The 14,614-nt window shown below is 36.0% G+C and overlaps 1 protein-coding gene across 4 annotated transcripts; it reads right to left on the bottom strand.

Annotated features, from left to right (window-relative positions):
• Nucleotides 1-3,781: 3,781 nt before the first annotated feature.
• LOC110793658 (protein TOO MANY MOUTHS) lies at nt 3,782-12,856 on the bottom strand. Of its 4 annotated transcripts, XM_021998561.2 has the most exons (10): nt 12,650-12,853; nt 11,994-12,237; nt 11,236-11,307; nt 11,049-11,120; nt 10,864-10,935; nt 10,287-10,358; nt 6,983-7,093; nt 6,819-6,876; nt 6,640-6,738; nt 3,782-4,003 (listed from the first exon to the last, which is right to left on the bottom strand). In XM_021998561.2, the coding sequence occupies exons 4-10, from the start codon at nt 11,057-11,059 to the stop codon at nt 3,899-3,901; spliced, it is 528 nt and encodes a 175-aa protein (XP_021854253.1). In that variant the 5' UTR covers nt 11,060-11,120; nt 11,236-11,307; nt 11,994-12,237; nt 12,650-12,853; the 3' UTR covers nt 3,782-3,898. The 4 variants fall into 4 exon arrangements, 3 of the variants coding, with proteins under 3 accessions (XP_021854253.1, XP_021854254.1, XP_021854252.1); XM_021998562.2 differs by lacking the exon at nt 11,994-12,237; XR_008926345.1 differs by lacking the exons at nt 3,782-4,003; nt 6,640-6,738 and adding an exon at nt 9,341-9,518 and having other exon boundaries at nt 6,847-6,876; nt 12,650-12,856.
• Between the last annotated feature and the right edge of the window lie 1,758 nt (nt 12,857-14,614).

Here is a 14,614-nt window from a genome sequence, read left to right as displayed (position 1 = left end):
AAATTTATTATCCAATTGATTTCCGATTGTTATGGATTCAGGTCTAGGTCATAAAAATTTAAAATTTATCGTAAATTTACAATTTTTATGGTGGTTTTTAATCATAGGTTTCTAATTAAATTATAATTAATTATGAAAATCAAATTAATTCTAAATTATTCTAATTTTCAACAAATTAATCATAATTACAAATTAGATTGCATAATTAACAAGACTAGGCATTCAAACTTGTTAAACATATGCAGTAGGTCAATCAAAAATTCAAGATTTATCAACAGGAATCGCAAATATTTAATTTAACATCTTAAATTTACGAAATTTTGCATTCGAAAAACTAAAACCTTCGAAAAGTCATAGTTAGGCTTCGAATTTGAGAATTCTGGGTTCGGCAGAAAAATACTATTTTTGTCAAAATTTTAGAATGCCTTTTACATGCGGAATTGACACAAAAATCACTCAATTCGGATGAGTAATGAAGAAACTGCCGAAAAACTGCGTACATATAATTAAATAAACGCAATTTGCAATTAATTAACAATTACGAAAATTAATCACCCCTTTTAATTCTTACAAATTTGTAATATTTAACCATGTTCATGCAATTTAGATTATGAAAATAATAAGGGGCTCGTGATACCACTGTTAGGTTATGATACATATGACATTTACATAGATCATGCGGAAACAACCATTAACCCAGGAAACATATTATTTACACATAATCATATAGCATAATTAGATGCATACTCTTTGTTGCGTGCCTTCCCTAGCTGCGCCCGAACCGAACAAGAACAAGTCTTTTAGGACTCCAAGTGTCGTCCCTCCGTAGATAGTCCACAGCACGTCCGGATCCGCCTTAAGATTGACCAACTAGAACCGCCCTTAAGGTACTAGAAAATTCGGCACTTTTATGAGCAAGATGTGTTTTAATTTTCTCTCAAAAACTCACTTTTGAATACTTTGAAACTTGTGTATAAATTATGACCCCTAGGCCTTTATTTATAGAGTTATGGAAAAGGAATCGTAATCCTAGTAGGATGCGAATTAATTAGAATTAGAATCCTACATGAATTCTATTTAATTAATTTATCCAATTAGGAATAGACATTTAATCATACACTGACTCTTGCAGATTCAGGAATCATGCATGAGCACAAACTCACACACACACGGCAGCCACAAGGGCTGCCCATGCGTGCGAGCAGCAGCCCGCGCAGCACGACCCACGCAGCCGTGGCCTCTTGGCGCGCGCTGGGCCTGCCTTGCGGTAGGCCTGGCCGCTGCCTTGGCTGGGCTTTGTGGCGCGCATGCTTGCTGGGCGATGGCCCCGGCTTCGTGCTGGGCCTTCGTCCGGCAAGCCTCGTCCGATGCTAATTCGTACGATACGCTTCCGATTAAATTTCCATTTCCGGAATCTATTTCCGATACGAACAATATTTAATATTTCCGATTCCGGAATTAATTTCCGTTTCGAACAAATATTTAATATTTCCGTTTCCGGAATTATTTTCCGATTCCGGCAATATTTCCGATTCTGACAATATTTCCGTTTCCGGCAATATTTCCGATTCTGGTAATATTTCCATTTCCAATAATATTTTCCGATACGTACCATGTTTCCGTTTCCGGCAACATCTACGACTTGGATAATATTCATATTTCCGATACGATCCATATTTCCGTTTCCGGCAATATCATCGTTTCCGGAGTATTCATTTCTTGCCTGTGACGATCTTAGCTCCCACTGAAACCAAGATCCGTCGGTTCCGAATATTCATAGATGGAGTATTTAATGCCATTAAATACTTGATCCGTTTACGTACTATTTGTGTGACCCTACGGGTTCAGTCAAGAGTAAGCTGTGGATTAATATCATTAATTCCACTTGAACTGAAGCGGCCTCTAGCTAGGCATTCAGCTCACTTGATCTCACTGAATTATTAACTTGTTAATTAATACTGAACCGCATTTATTAGACTTAACATAGAATGCATACTTGGACCAAGGGCATTATTTCCTTCAGGAGGAGAGAGAACGTTTGCAGATGAATGGGGAAGAAAGCCATATAAGGGCAAAAACGTAAAATCCTGCTAACGGAAGACTAACGGACGTTAAATCCAAGTGTATTTTATGAACTGTACGGAAAAATAGGGGTATATTATGTATTTTGAAACACGTAGGGGTATTTGGTGAATTTCGTGAAACCTCAGGGGCATTTCATGAAAAAACCGATAAATTAAATTAAATTTCTCATGCGAAAACAGAAATTATATTGGGCGCAAAAACAACTTTCTGAATGTATTACTATTCATTTCAAGTTCTTTATGCACATCTAAGGCTCATTTAGCTCGATATAGATCATATTTGGCCAAAAATGGCATTTTTGATCCCAAATATCAACAAATGAACCTAAAGACACTTTCTAAATCTTTTTCATGATTCATATGATTAGTTATATGTTTATAAGACTCATTTCAAGTTCGTTATGCACGTCTATGGGTCATTTGGGTCGATATAGGTCATTTATGGCCAAAAATGGCATTTTCGATCCCAACTACCAACTAACGAACATATTTCCACATTATAACCCTTTTTCATGATTCATATGATTAGTTATATGTTTATGAAACTCATTTCAGGTTCGTTATGCAAGCCTAAGGGTCATTTGGGTCGATATAGGCCATCGATGGCCAAAAATGGCATTTTCGATCCCAACTACCAACAAACAAACTTATACTTAAATTCTAAACCTTTTTCATGCTTAGTTATATGTTTATAAGACTCATTTCAAGTTCGTTATGCACGCCTATGGGTCATTTGGGTCGATATAGGTCATTTATGGCCAAAAATTGCATTTTCGATCCCAACTACCAACTAACGAACGTATTTCCACATTCTAACCCTTTTCCATGATTGATATGATTAGTTATATGTTTATTAAACCCATTTCAGGTTTGTTATGCAAGCCTAAGGGTCATTTGGGTCGATATAGACCATTTATGGCCAAAAATGGCATTTTCGATCCCAACTACCAACAAACGAACTTATACTAAAATTCTAAACCTTTTTCATGATTCATATGATTAGTTATATGTTTATAAGAATCATTTCAAGTTCATTATGCACGCCTATGGGTCATTTGGGTGGATATAGGTCATTTATGGCCAAAAATGTCATTTTCGATCCCAACTACCAACAAACGAACCTATTTCCATATTTTAAACGTTTTTCATGATTCATATGATTAGTTATATGATTATGAAACTCATTTCAAGTTCGTTATGCACGCCAATGGTTCATTTAGGTCGATATAGGTCATTTATGACCAAAAATGGCATTTTCGATACCAACTATCACTCGAGGAAAAAACCTTATAGGTTGCCCTTAAAATAGGCTTATAGGTTGCCAATTGCAAGGGCAACATATGGGGGGGTCACTTTTGTGAAATTATCAAAGGTTGCCCTTAACAAGGGCAACTTATAATCTTATAAGTTGCCCTTGTTTGCAACAAGGGCAACTTATGTGAAACTTATAAGTTGCCCTTGTAGCATACAAGGGCAACTTATAAGCTTCACATAAGTTGCTCTTGTTTGAAATAAGGGCAACTTATAAGCTGCAAATAAGTTGCTCTTGTTGCAAACAAGGGCAACTTTTAATTTTTTTTTTTTTTCTTAAAAAAAAAATTCTGCAATATAATTCCTGATATTTTGCAATATAAAATTCTGCATTATAATTTATAGAATACTGTTTCACCAAACATCATCTTGACATTCCTTAAAAATGATATAAATTTCAAATTTCCAATAATATTGCCGAATTAATTCAAATGTAATTAATTAAATCGATAAATAACAAAATAATGTAAAAGTCACGAATAACTACAAGCCTGCTCTAATTATTACACTGAGGGTAATTCACAGTCGTTGAAGTAAGTAGTCCACTTGTCTCGAACTTCATCCAACTCCTCTTTGGTGAAGGGCCCCTCCCTTGGAGTTGTGAAAACCTTTAAAAGAACAACGTACATGCAAAACAATAAATTAAATTAAGTTTCATATGCAAAAACAGAAATTATATTGGTCGCGAAAACAACTTTCTGAGTGTACTAAGATTCATTTCAAGTTCTTTATGCACATCTAAGGCTCACTTAGCTCGATATAGATCATATTTGGCCAAAAATGGCATTTTCGATCCCAAATATCAAAAAGTGAACCTAAGTACACTTTTTAAATCTTTTCCATGATTTATATGATTAGTTATATGTTTATAAGACTCATTTCAAGTTCGTTATGCACGCTAATGGGTCATTGGGGTCGATATAGGTCATTTATGGCAAAAATGGCATTTTCGATACCAACTACCAACAAACGAACTATTTCCACATTCTAACCCTTTTTTCATGATTCATATGATTAGTTATATGTTTATGAAACTCATTTGAAGTTCGTTATGCAAGCCTAAGGGTCATTTGGGTCGATATAGGCCATTTATGGCAAAAAATGTCATTTTCGAAACCAACTACCAACAAAAAAACCTATTTCCACATTCTAACCCTTTTTCATGATTCATATGATTAGTTATATGATTATAAGACTCATTTCATGTTCTTTATGCACGCCTATGGGTCATTTGGGTCAATATAGGTCATTTATGGCCAAAAATGGCATTTTCGAACCCAACTACCAACAAACGAACCTATTTCCATATTCTAAACATTTTTCATGATTTATATGATTAGTCATATGTTTATAAGACTCATTTCAAGTTCGTTATGCACACCTAAGGGTCATTTGGGTCGATATAGGTCATTTATGGCAAAAAATGGCATTTTCGATCCCAACTACCAACAAACGAACTTATATCCACATTCTAAACCTTTTTCATGATTTATATGATTTGTTATATGATTATAAGACTCATTTCAAGTTCATTATGCACGCCTAAGGGTCATTTGGGTCGATATAAGTCATTTATGGCCAAAAATGGCATTTTCGATCCCAACTACCAACAAACGAACTTATATCCACATTCTAAACCTTTTTCTTGATTTATATGATTATTTATATGATGATAAGACTCATTTCAAGTTCATTATGCATGCCTAAGGGTCATTTGGGTCGATATAAGTCATTTATGGTAAAAAATGGCATTTTCGATCCCAACTACCAACAAACGAACTTATATCCACATTCTAAACCTTTTTCATGATTTATATGATTAGTTATATGATTATAAGACTCATTTCAAGTTCGTTATGCACGCCTATGGGTAATTTGGGTCGATATAGGTCATTTATGGCCAAAAATGGCATTTTCGATCCCAATTACCAACAAACGAACTTATATCCACATTCTAAACCTTTTTCATGATTTATATGATTAGTTATATGATTATAAGACTCATTTCAAGTTCATTATGCACGCCTAAGGGTCATTTGGGTCGATATAAGTCATTTATGGACAAAAATGGCATTTTCGATCCCAACTACCAACAAACGAACTTATATCCACATTCTAAACCTTTTTCATGATTTATATGATTATTTATATGATTATAAGACTCATTTCAAGTTCATTATGCACGCCTAAGGGTCATTTGGGTCGATATAAGTCATTTATGGCAAAAAATGGCATTTTCGATCCCAACTACCAACAAACGAACTTATATCCACATTCTAAACCTTTTTCATGATTTATATGATTAGTTATATGATTATAAGACTCATTTCAAGTTCGTTATGCACGCCTATGGGTAATTTGGGTCGATATAGGTCATTTATGGGCAAAAATGGCATTTTCGATCCCAACTACCAACAAACGAACTTATATCCACATTCTAAACCTTTTTCATGATTTATATGATTAGTTATATGATTATAAGACTCATTTCAAGTTCGTTATGCACGCCTATGGGTAATTTGGGTCGATATAGGTCATTTATAGCCAAAAATGGCATTTTCGATCCCAACTACCAACAAATGAACCTAATGACACTTTCTAAATCTTTTTTATGTTTCATATGCTTAGTTAGAGTTTACTAAGATTCATTTCAAGTTCTTTATGCACACATAAGGCCTATTTGGGACGATATAGGTCATATTTGGCCCAAAATGACATTTTTGACGGTTCATGCCAATTATAGGCGAATAGTTAACATGTATAGTCCCGAGCATATATTCCCGAGCCTTTTTATTAAAAGACAACAATATAACATCTAATATTTGAACAGATCAGAAACTGATCAGTTCAGCTGCAGATCAGCAGCAGCAGATCAGCAGCTGAACTGATTAGTTTCTGATCTGTTCAGTTGCAGATCAGCAGCAGCAGATCAGCTGCTGAACAGATCAGAAATTGATCAGTTTCTCATTGCGATATTATTTTTGCTCGTTTGCTCATTTTTAGAGCTACAAATGAGTTATTAACATTAGTTGTATCTTGCAACACACATTAACGCATAAAATTCACATGAGAAGCATTCCGATATCAATAATATTCCGATAGCGCAAAGAAAAATGAAGAACATATGCAAATTATAAGAGAAACTAAGTGACAGATTTCATGGCAATTACGATAGGTCATATTTGGCCCAAAATAACATTTTTGACGGTTCATGCCAATTATAGGCGAATAGTTTTTTATGTACCTTTTCCAGATCTTGAACTTCCTTGCAACTTTTGAATATGTCTTGCATGAATTTCATCACGTAATAGCCACACTCGACCCCACCCTCTTGTTGGGCGCACTAGATTAAAGAGAACATAAATTAATAGGAAATATAATTGTTTTGGCCGTACAATAAGTAGTGAACAAATTATAATTTACCTTAACTGATTTCCATTGAGGAAGTGCGCTTTTTTTGACATTCATTTTCATCAACACTCTGAAATTCCACAATTCATTGGACGTTAATTAACATTAAATGCTTGAATGTAAAATATAATTGAAAGTTTTATTTGATATGTACAAAAAAAAATTACGGAATGTACTTATTCAATAGTGACTTGACCAACACGGATCGTAATGGATCTCGACGACGAGAATCAAATTGGTAAATTGTGTGACTTGGAACACATATCACAAGGAGCATCCAATGGAGGCTGCAATCACAAAATAGTGGTTTAATAATCCATAATATGCCACTAAAATCACAAAATATCATTAGCCATCAAAGGTTGCTCTTGTTGTATAAGGGCAACCTTTGATGAGCAACCTATAAGGTTTTTTCCTCTAGTGTATCAACAAAAGAACTTATATTCAAATTCCAAACCTTTTTTTATGATTCATATGATTAGTTATATGTTTATAAAACTCATTTCAAGTTCGTTATGCACGCCTATGGGTCATTTGGGTCGATATAAATCATTTATGGCCAAAAATGGCATTTTCGATCCCAACTACTAACAAAAACAAACCTATTTCCATATTCTAAACGTTTTTCATGATTCATATTATTAGTAATATGTTTATAAGACTCATTTCAAGTTTGTTATACACGCTATGGGTCATTTGGGTCGATATAGTTCATTTATGGCCAAAAATGGCATTTTTTTATCCCAACTACCAACAAACGAGCCTATTTCCATATTCTAAACGTTTTTCATGATTCATATGATTAGTTATATGTTTATAAGACTCATTACATGTTCGTTATGCAGCCTATGGGTCATTTGGGTCGATATAGGTCATTTATGGCCAAAAATGGCATTTTCGATACCAACTACCAACAAACAAGCCTATTTCTACATTCTAAACCTTTTTAATGATTCATATGATTAGATATATGTTTATGAAACTCATTTTAAGTTCGTTATGCACGCCTACGGTTCATTTGGGTCGATATAGGTCATTTATGGCCAAAAATGGCATTTTTGATCCCAACTACCAACAAACGAAGTTATACTCAAATTCTAAAGCTTTCATGATTCATATGATTAGTTATATGTTTATAAGGCTCATTTCAAGTTCATTATGCACGCCTATGGGTCATTTGGGTCGATATAGGTCATTTATGGCCAAAAATGGCATTTTCGATCCCAACTACCAACAAATGAACCTATTTCCATATTTTAAACGTTTTTCATGATTCATATGATTAGTAATATGATTAGGAAACTCATTTCAAGTTCGTTATGCACGCCTATGGTTCATTTGGGTCGATATAGGTCATTTATGGCCAAAAATGGCATTTTCGATCCCAACTATCAACAAACGAACTTATATTAAAATTCTAAACCTTTTTCATGATTCATATGATTAGTTATATGTTTATAAGACTCATTTCAAGTTCGTTATGCACGCCTATGGGTCATTTGGGTCGATATAAGTCATTTATGGCAAAAAATGGCATTTTCGATCCCAACTACTAACAAACGAACCTATTTCCATATTCTAAACGTTTTTCATGATTCATATGATTAGTAATATGTTTATAAGACTCATTTCAAGTTTTTTATGCACGCTATGGGTCATTTGGGTCGATATAGTTCATTTATGGCCAAAAATGGCATTTTCGATCCCAACTACCAACAAACGAACCTATTTCCATATTCTAAACGTTTTTCATGATTCATATGATTAATTATATGTTTATAGGACTCATTTCAAGTTCTTTATGCACGCCTATGGGTCATTTGGGTCGATATAGGTCATTATGGCCAAAAATGGCATTTTTGATCTCAACTACCAACAAACGAACCTATATCCACATTCTAAACCTTTTTCAACATCATGGTTCTACATTTCCTTTCTACCCAGGCTTCAATATTATGCTCCCCACTCCCTCCAAGAATATAAATATTGCATGCTAATGGCAATAAAACACTCATCAGAAACTAGAAAGAAACAGATAACCCTGCAATTAAAGTTGTGAAGATGTGAATGATAATCATGAACAAATACAGGTTGGATACGTGAACTCATTCAAAGACGTTTCTTCACTGAATGAGACTGCAGCCATTAAGAGTCCAGCAGAGCATGCTTCTGATCAGCAAATGTCTGAAGAAACCAGAACTAATCAAAATTGTGCAGATCAGTGCACAGATTTGATCAGAATTGTGCAGTGATCTGCACAGAACTGATCAGAACTGTTCACTGATCTGCACAGTTCTGATCAGTATTGATCAGTTCTATGTAGATCAGTGCACAGTTTTGATCAGTTATGTGCTTTGAATGTACAGTTCTGATCAGTTCTGTGAAGATCAATGCACAGTTCTGATTAGTTTTGTGCAGATTTTTGCACCCCATTTTTGCATTTTTGCACCCAGTTATTCCATAAAATTTTAAGAAGTGAATCATCGCTCTCAACCTTGTAGTAATTAAAAAATGTCTCTAGGAAAAGAATGTACAAGTAGGAAGTATGGATTAGCTGCACTATGACAACGTGTAGAAGGGTCCCTCTTAGCCCAAGCGCGATGGAGGAAGCTGCCATGACAGCTGGACCAGTGATAAACCTCATCGCTGCTGCAAACGAAGCAACGGAATTCCCACAAGCTATAATCCTCAGCTGCAATGACATGAACAACCCTGCAGTTCAACACATACAGTGACTCAGTGCCCCTGCTTTCACTGTTGTGTCCCAGTTGCTGAATCATAGGCACTTGTCTTTTTGAAACAAACCCTATAAGTGAATACATTTTTACCAGGCCCTAAATTAATGTGAAACGCTTATAGTCGGCTCAAATGAAAAATACCCAGTCCATAACCTGAACCTGGAAGAAAATAATCAAAATTTGACACTAGCACCTGTGATGTACATAGAGTCAAGAGTGATGGACTGAGGGTACATCAATGAAATTGCACCAAACATTCGGGTAATATTCTAACACGTATAATGTATCATTTTTCCCAATACCGCTAATGGCTCACATACCTAGAAAAAAGTGGAGAAATGAAAAATCAAGTGGAAGGACAAAGGACAGGGTGATCCTACAATTTATAATGGTACATGGACTTTTCTCAAGCTTTGGGACCGTCCATGTCCCGAGCAAAACGAATTTTCATAACAGGATAGCTTATTTTAGATGCTAATCAATACTGGTTAGGATAGAAAAGGAACCTTTCTTGTTTCGTTGGCTCTTAAGGTAAAAGAATGATGCCACTGGGGGTAAGGGTTTAGATGTATGGAGCCTTGAAAACTATATTGAAATAAGTGCTCAGACCATCTAGAGCTGCAGTCTGACAACCCAATGAAAAGACAAGGTAATGCCAAAAATTTATTTCCTACTCAGAGTCTCATTCATGCATTAGTTTGTAGATAAAACTGCTATAATTATTGGAACAAATCAAGCTTACAGTTGCTGCAGAGTTCTTATGTTTCCAATCTCTGATGGAAGGGGGCTAGAGAAATTGTTTCCACTAAGACCCCTGCAAATGTAGCACATAATGTATCAGAGCCAATATAAATTTTATAATCTATACTACAATTTTCCCTGTGGTAAGTGTTAGAAGTGAACAGTTTAAAGTTTTACTCCGCACAGGAATCATCATATATACAGATCACAGAAACTCAGAAGGATATGCTAAGGGGGGGCAAGAGGATATCAGACAGTTTATTTTCATATTTATTTTTAGGGTATTTTATTATATCATGAAATTGTTTAGAATTTTTGATTATCAATATCAGCTAATTGTAAACTTAGTAGCTTTTATGTATATAAATACCCCAATATGCTATGTTGATTTCTGAAATACAGAATGAACTGTAACTCAAACTTTTCACTGTAGATGTTCCTCATAAGCGATCAGAATATGACTTCTAAGGACATGAATTCACGAAAGAAAATCATTAAATGAAACTGCAATATTAGTTCTCATAGTATGATTAAAGAAGTAACTAATATAAGAAAATTGACAGACGCAGAAAACTTACAATAATATCAACTCAGTAAGTAGATCGAGTTCTCTCGGAAGTGGCCCAGATAATGCATTAATACCAAAATCCCTAGAAAATATTTCAAAATTGAATTAGAAAAGATAAAAACAGAATATGGCAATGGAAACTAGCCTAAATTATCATTAGTGTAATATTTGAAGATTAGCTGAAGTGCCCAGTACAGGTATTCCATGCGAGTTAGGTTTCCAACGCCTGAAGAGATAGAGCATGTCAAGTAATTTTGTCCAAATTTCCTACACAGAAAGAAGGCATCACTTTATAAGATAACATGAACAAAGAGCAGGTGTTCATCTTATTCAGAGTAAAACCAAGACAGAGATGATTCTTCTAAAGTAAAGAGAACCATACAAATTAGTGTGCTAAACCAAATTCCAGAGCTCGTCAGGTAGCACACTTATTGCATCTATTGCATAGACCTTCCTGTCAAAATTTAAGACATAGACTTCAGCTTCCATATCCATGAAGTCCTTGATGTATGAAAACAGTCAGAAAAACAATATCCAGGTACTCCTGAATAACATTGCAGTACTAAAGCTGATTATTGCTCAACCTGTTTACTTTAGTTATATAGGAATATGTAAACCTGTCATAAGTTACCTGTCATAAAATCTAAACCCTATCCCCGTTTGGATGTTTGGACTTAAAACACAACTTTATTAACTCTGAAATAAATTTCAATCTAAACTACATTGAACCTCCAGTAAAACTTTTTATGGGACTCAACGACAATTATGCATTACTAGGAGGCACTAGTCTAATAATGAAGCCTTCACCTAATATCATCTTGTTATATAACAACATAAACCTAAAGAAGTCAGTGACCACACACAATTTTACACTGAGTCAGCAGTAACGGTAATGCGCATTCCATTTCTTTTCCAACTCTAGATTCAACTCTAATCCAATAAAAGAACCTAAATCTGCTTCACTGAATCATTTCTACGGTTTTAATTTCAATGTAATTCAATTGTCAAATAATCTAAAGATAAAATTCACATAGGCCATGAAATTAACCAAATAACAAGGCAAACCTAGAATTACCCGACTCTAACATCAACCAAAAGAGAAATTGTGAAATAAACAAGAACATTGAGATAAACCCTAACCTTGTGACAGGGGAAGAGCTAGGCGGAAGGGGATGTAAAATTTCGTCGCAAGTGGGGGAGGTTCACACTGGTGGTAGTAGTGGTAGACATTTGAACTTCGCAAATGGGGGTGGGGTGAGCAGAAGCAGGCTGCAGAATTGGTGGGGTGAGCAGAAGCAGCACGCATAATTGGTGGTGGTGGTGGTGGTGAGCATAAGCAAGAGCGCGCACTGGTGGTGGTCGTGGTGCGTTAATCATCTTTTTTCTACCGACAGATTATTAAACATATTAATGGTAGAAATGTTGTGCGTTAATTAGCTTGAAATCAAGGTGTCACAACTAAGCTAACTTTAAATACATATCCAGAAAGTAAGTCTCAGGTCAATAACAAATACAAACATGAACTTAATTCCAGTTAGCAAATGCTGCAAAGCTCGGATAATCGCAAATAAACCCAAATGAAGCATATAATTGAAAAAAAAAGAAACAGCACAAATATGATTGCTATTTCAGAAATTCTCCTTGAATCAATACAACCTTGACAAATTAAGCTTTCAAATTTTTTATACAGGAGAAAAGATTAAAAAGCGGGAACATAAACCCTAGAGAGAGATAATTGAAACTGAAAGAGCGAAAATAAAAGGAAGAAGAAGAGGAGACAGAGAGAGAGTTAGTACCAAGAGCGAGGCGGAGGGCAGGGAGGTCGCCGGACTGAGAGACGGCGACGAGTTGGCGGAGGTGGGGAGGAGTGTAGTCGAATTGAGCGTCAACGACAAGACCATCTTCAACGAAAAAACAATTAGGGTTTCCAATCCAGTTTTGCCTTCCATTTCTCAATCAATGGAGTTAGTAACGAGAGAGAGGGAGCAGGGAGATGGTTTGTAGTGTAGGGGAATACAGTTAAACATAATAACATGTGCGGAACAATCCCCAAAGCCAGGAAACATGTACAAAGCACAGATTAAGCAAACTTATATTCGAAGCGTGTTTTCCACAATAATCCGTCAACGAACACGAACAAAGAACTCCACTTGTCATTCCTCTACTTGGTTCACCGACACGATAAGATCCGTCTTGATTATCGTAGCTTAGACAATCGATCAAGAGTTTGTGCCTTTGGGAAGAACAATTCTAATGGAGGCACAGAGAGTTTAGGGTTTCTCTTGCCTTAGCTTAGAATCTGATTTTGCATTAGGTTATTGGAAAACATGAGTTGGAATAATATTATAACCCTTAGGTTATAATATCAACCGGCCAAGGCACATAGGCCATGCGCCAGCCAGCCACGTCCGTGCAAGCCCACACGCGCACAGCCACACAGGCGCTGGGCCTTGGGCCGCGCTGTGTGCGCTGCTGCTGCTGTTCCTCGCATGCGCGCGCGCGCCCAGCCAAGGCTTGGGCCTTGCGCGCTGGCTCGCTGCTACGCCCAATGGGCCTTGCGCGCTTGCGCGCCTTGGCTCGTTGGGCTGGCAGCGTTGCCCCTTTCCGTATCCGCGATTAATATATTTCCGATATATTATTTATCGTTTCGTATACGACGAATCACCGTTGTACGATACGATTTATTCGTTTCGCCTAGCTTACGAATATTCGCGATACGATATACGATTCCGATGCAAGGTCGTATCGTATAATACGTTTTCCAACTAATTCCCGAAAAGCTATTAAATGAATTTCCGATTCATTTTAATCCGGTGATCTGTTACGTGTCATTGGTGTGACCTTGTAGGTTCAGTCAAGAGTAAGTTGTGAGTTCAATATCCATTAGAACTCACTGATCGGAAGCATTGCTCCAGCTAGCTGTTCCGATCACTTGATCTCACTGAATTAATTGTTCGCAATTAATCTGAACCTTGGTATTAGACTTAATGCACCTTGGATGAAGGACATATTTCCTTCAATCTCCCACTTGTCATTCAGACAAGTGTGCATCCACATTCCTTTGTCGCTTAGTGTTACTTACTGAACATAAGGTAAGATCCAAGCTATCCTTATTAGGTCTAGAAGTGTTTCTCGGATTACAGAGTTCAACTGTCAAACTTTGCAGAAGGTTAAGCCTAACCATTCTGAGCACGGCCATGCATTTTACAGTATCTAACTCTCCGAGAGGCCTTGTTACACAACAACACCATATCCTATCAAATATAGGAGGAAAATCCATTCTTGCAATCTATGAATACTCACTTTGATTCATAGTACGCCCAATAACTGCTTTTATAGCCTCCTTTTACGGTGCGACGTTTAGCTAGTATCAAAGCGAACTAATTCTCAAACGAGCAGACATAATCGCTCATGTTCTGAGGAACGGTTTCTAATCACCATTAATGAGAACTACCTATGACATGAATTTAATCTCTTAAAGTGTTCTCATGGTCAATCTGATACAAGATCCAATAAGTATCTATGCAAAAGATTCTGACATCCAGTCACTCTAGTTCAAGAAACAGAACTAAGTAATCAAACTTGCAATCTAATCTTCATTAGTCATTGGTCGTCCACCTTTCAATGACCTGGATTAGGGATCCTTTGTGACTTCAATATTCAAGTTCACTTATGGGTGTTTCTTTGTCAAAGAATCCATCTTGACATCCCATTTGAATGATTTGAATCACATGGACTTATCATTTAATACTAAACCAAGA

This window comes from Spinacia oleracea, chromosome 1 (genome assembly GCF_020520425.1).
Source record: "Spinacia oleracea cultivar Varoflay chromosome 1, BTI_SOV_V1, whole genome shotgun sequence".
Classification (NCBI taxonomy): domain Eukaryota; kingdom Viridiplantae; phylum Streptophyta; class Magnoliopsida; order Caryophyllales; family Amaranthaceae; genus Spinacia; species Spinacia oleracea.
The sequence above is the reverse complement of the archived record's forward strand: the minus strand, read 5'-3'. Positions and strand labels throughout refer to the sequence as shown.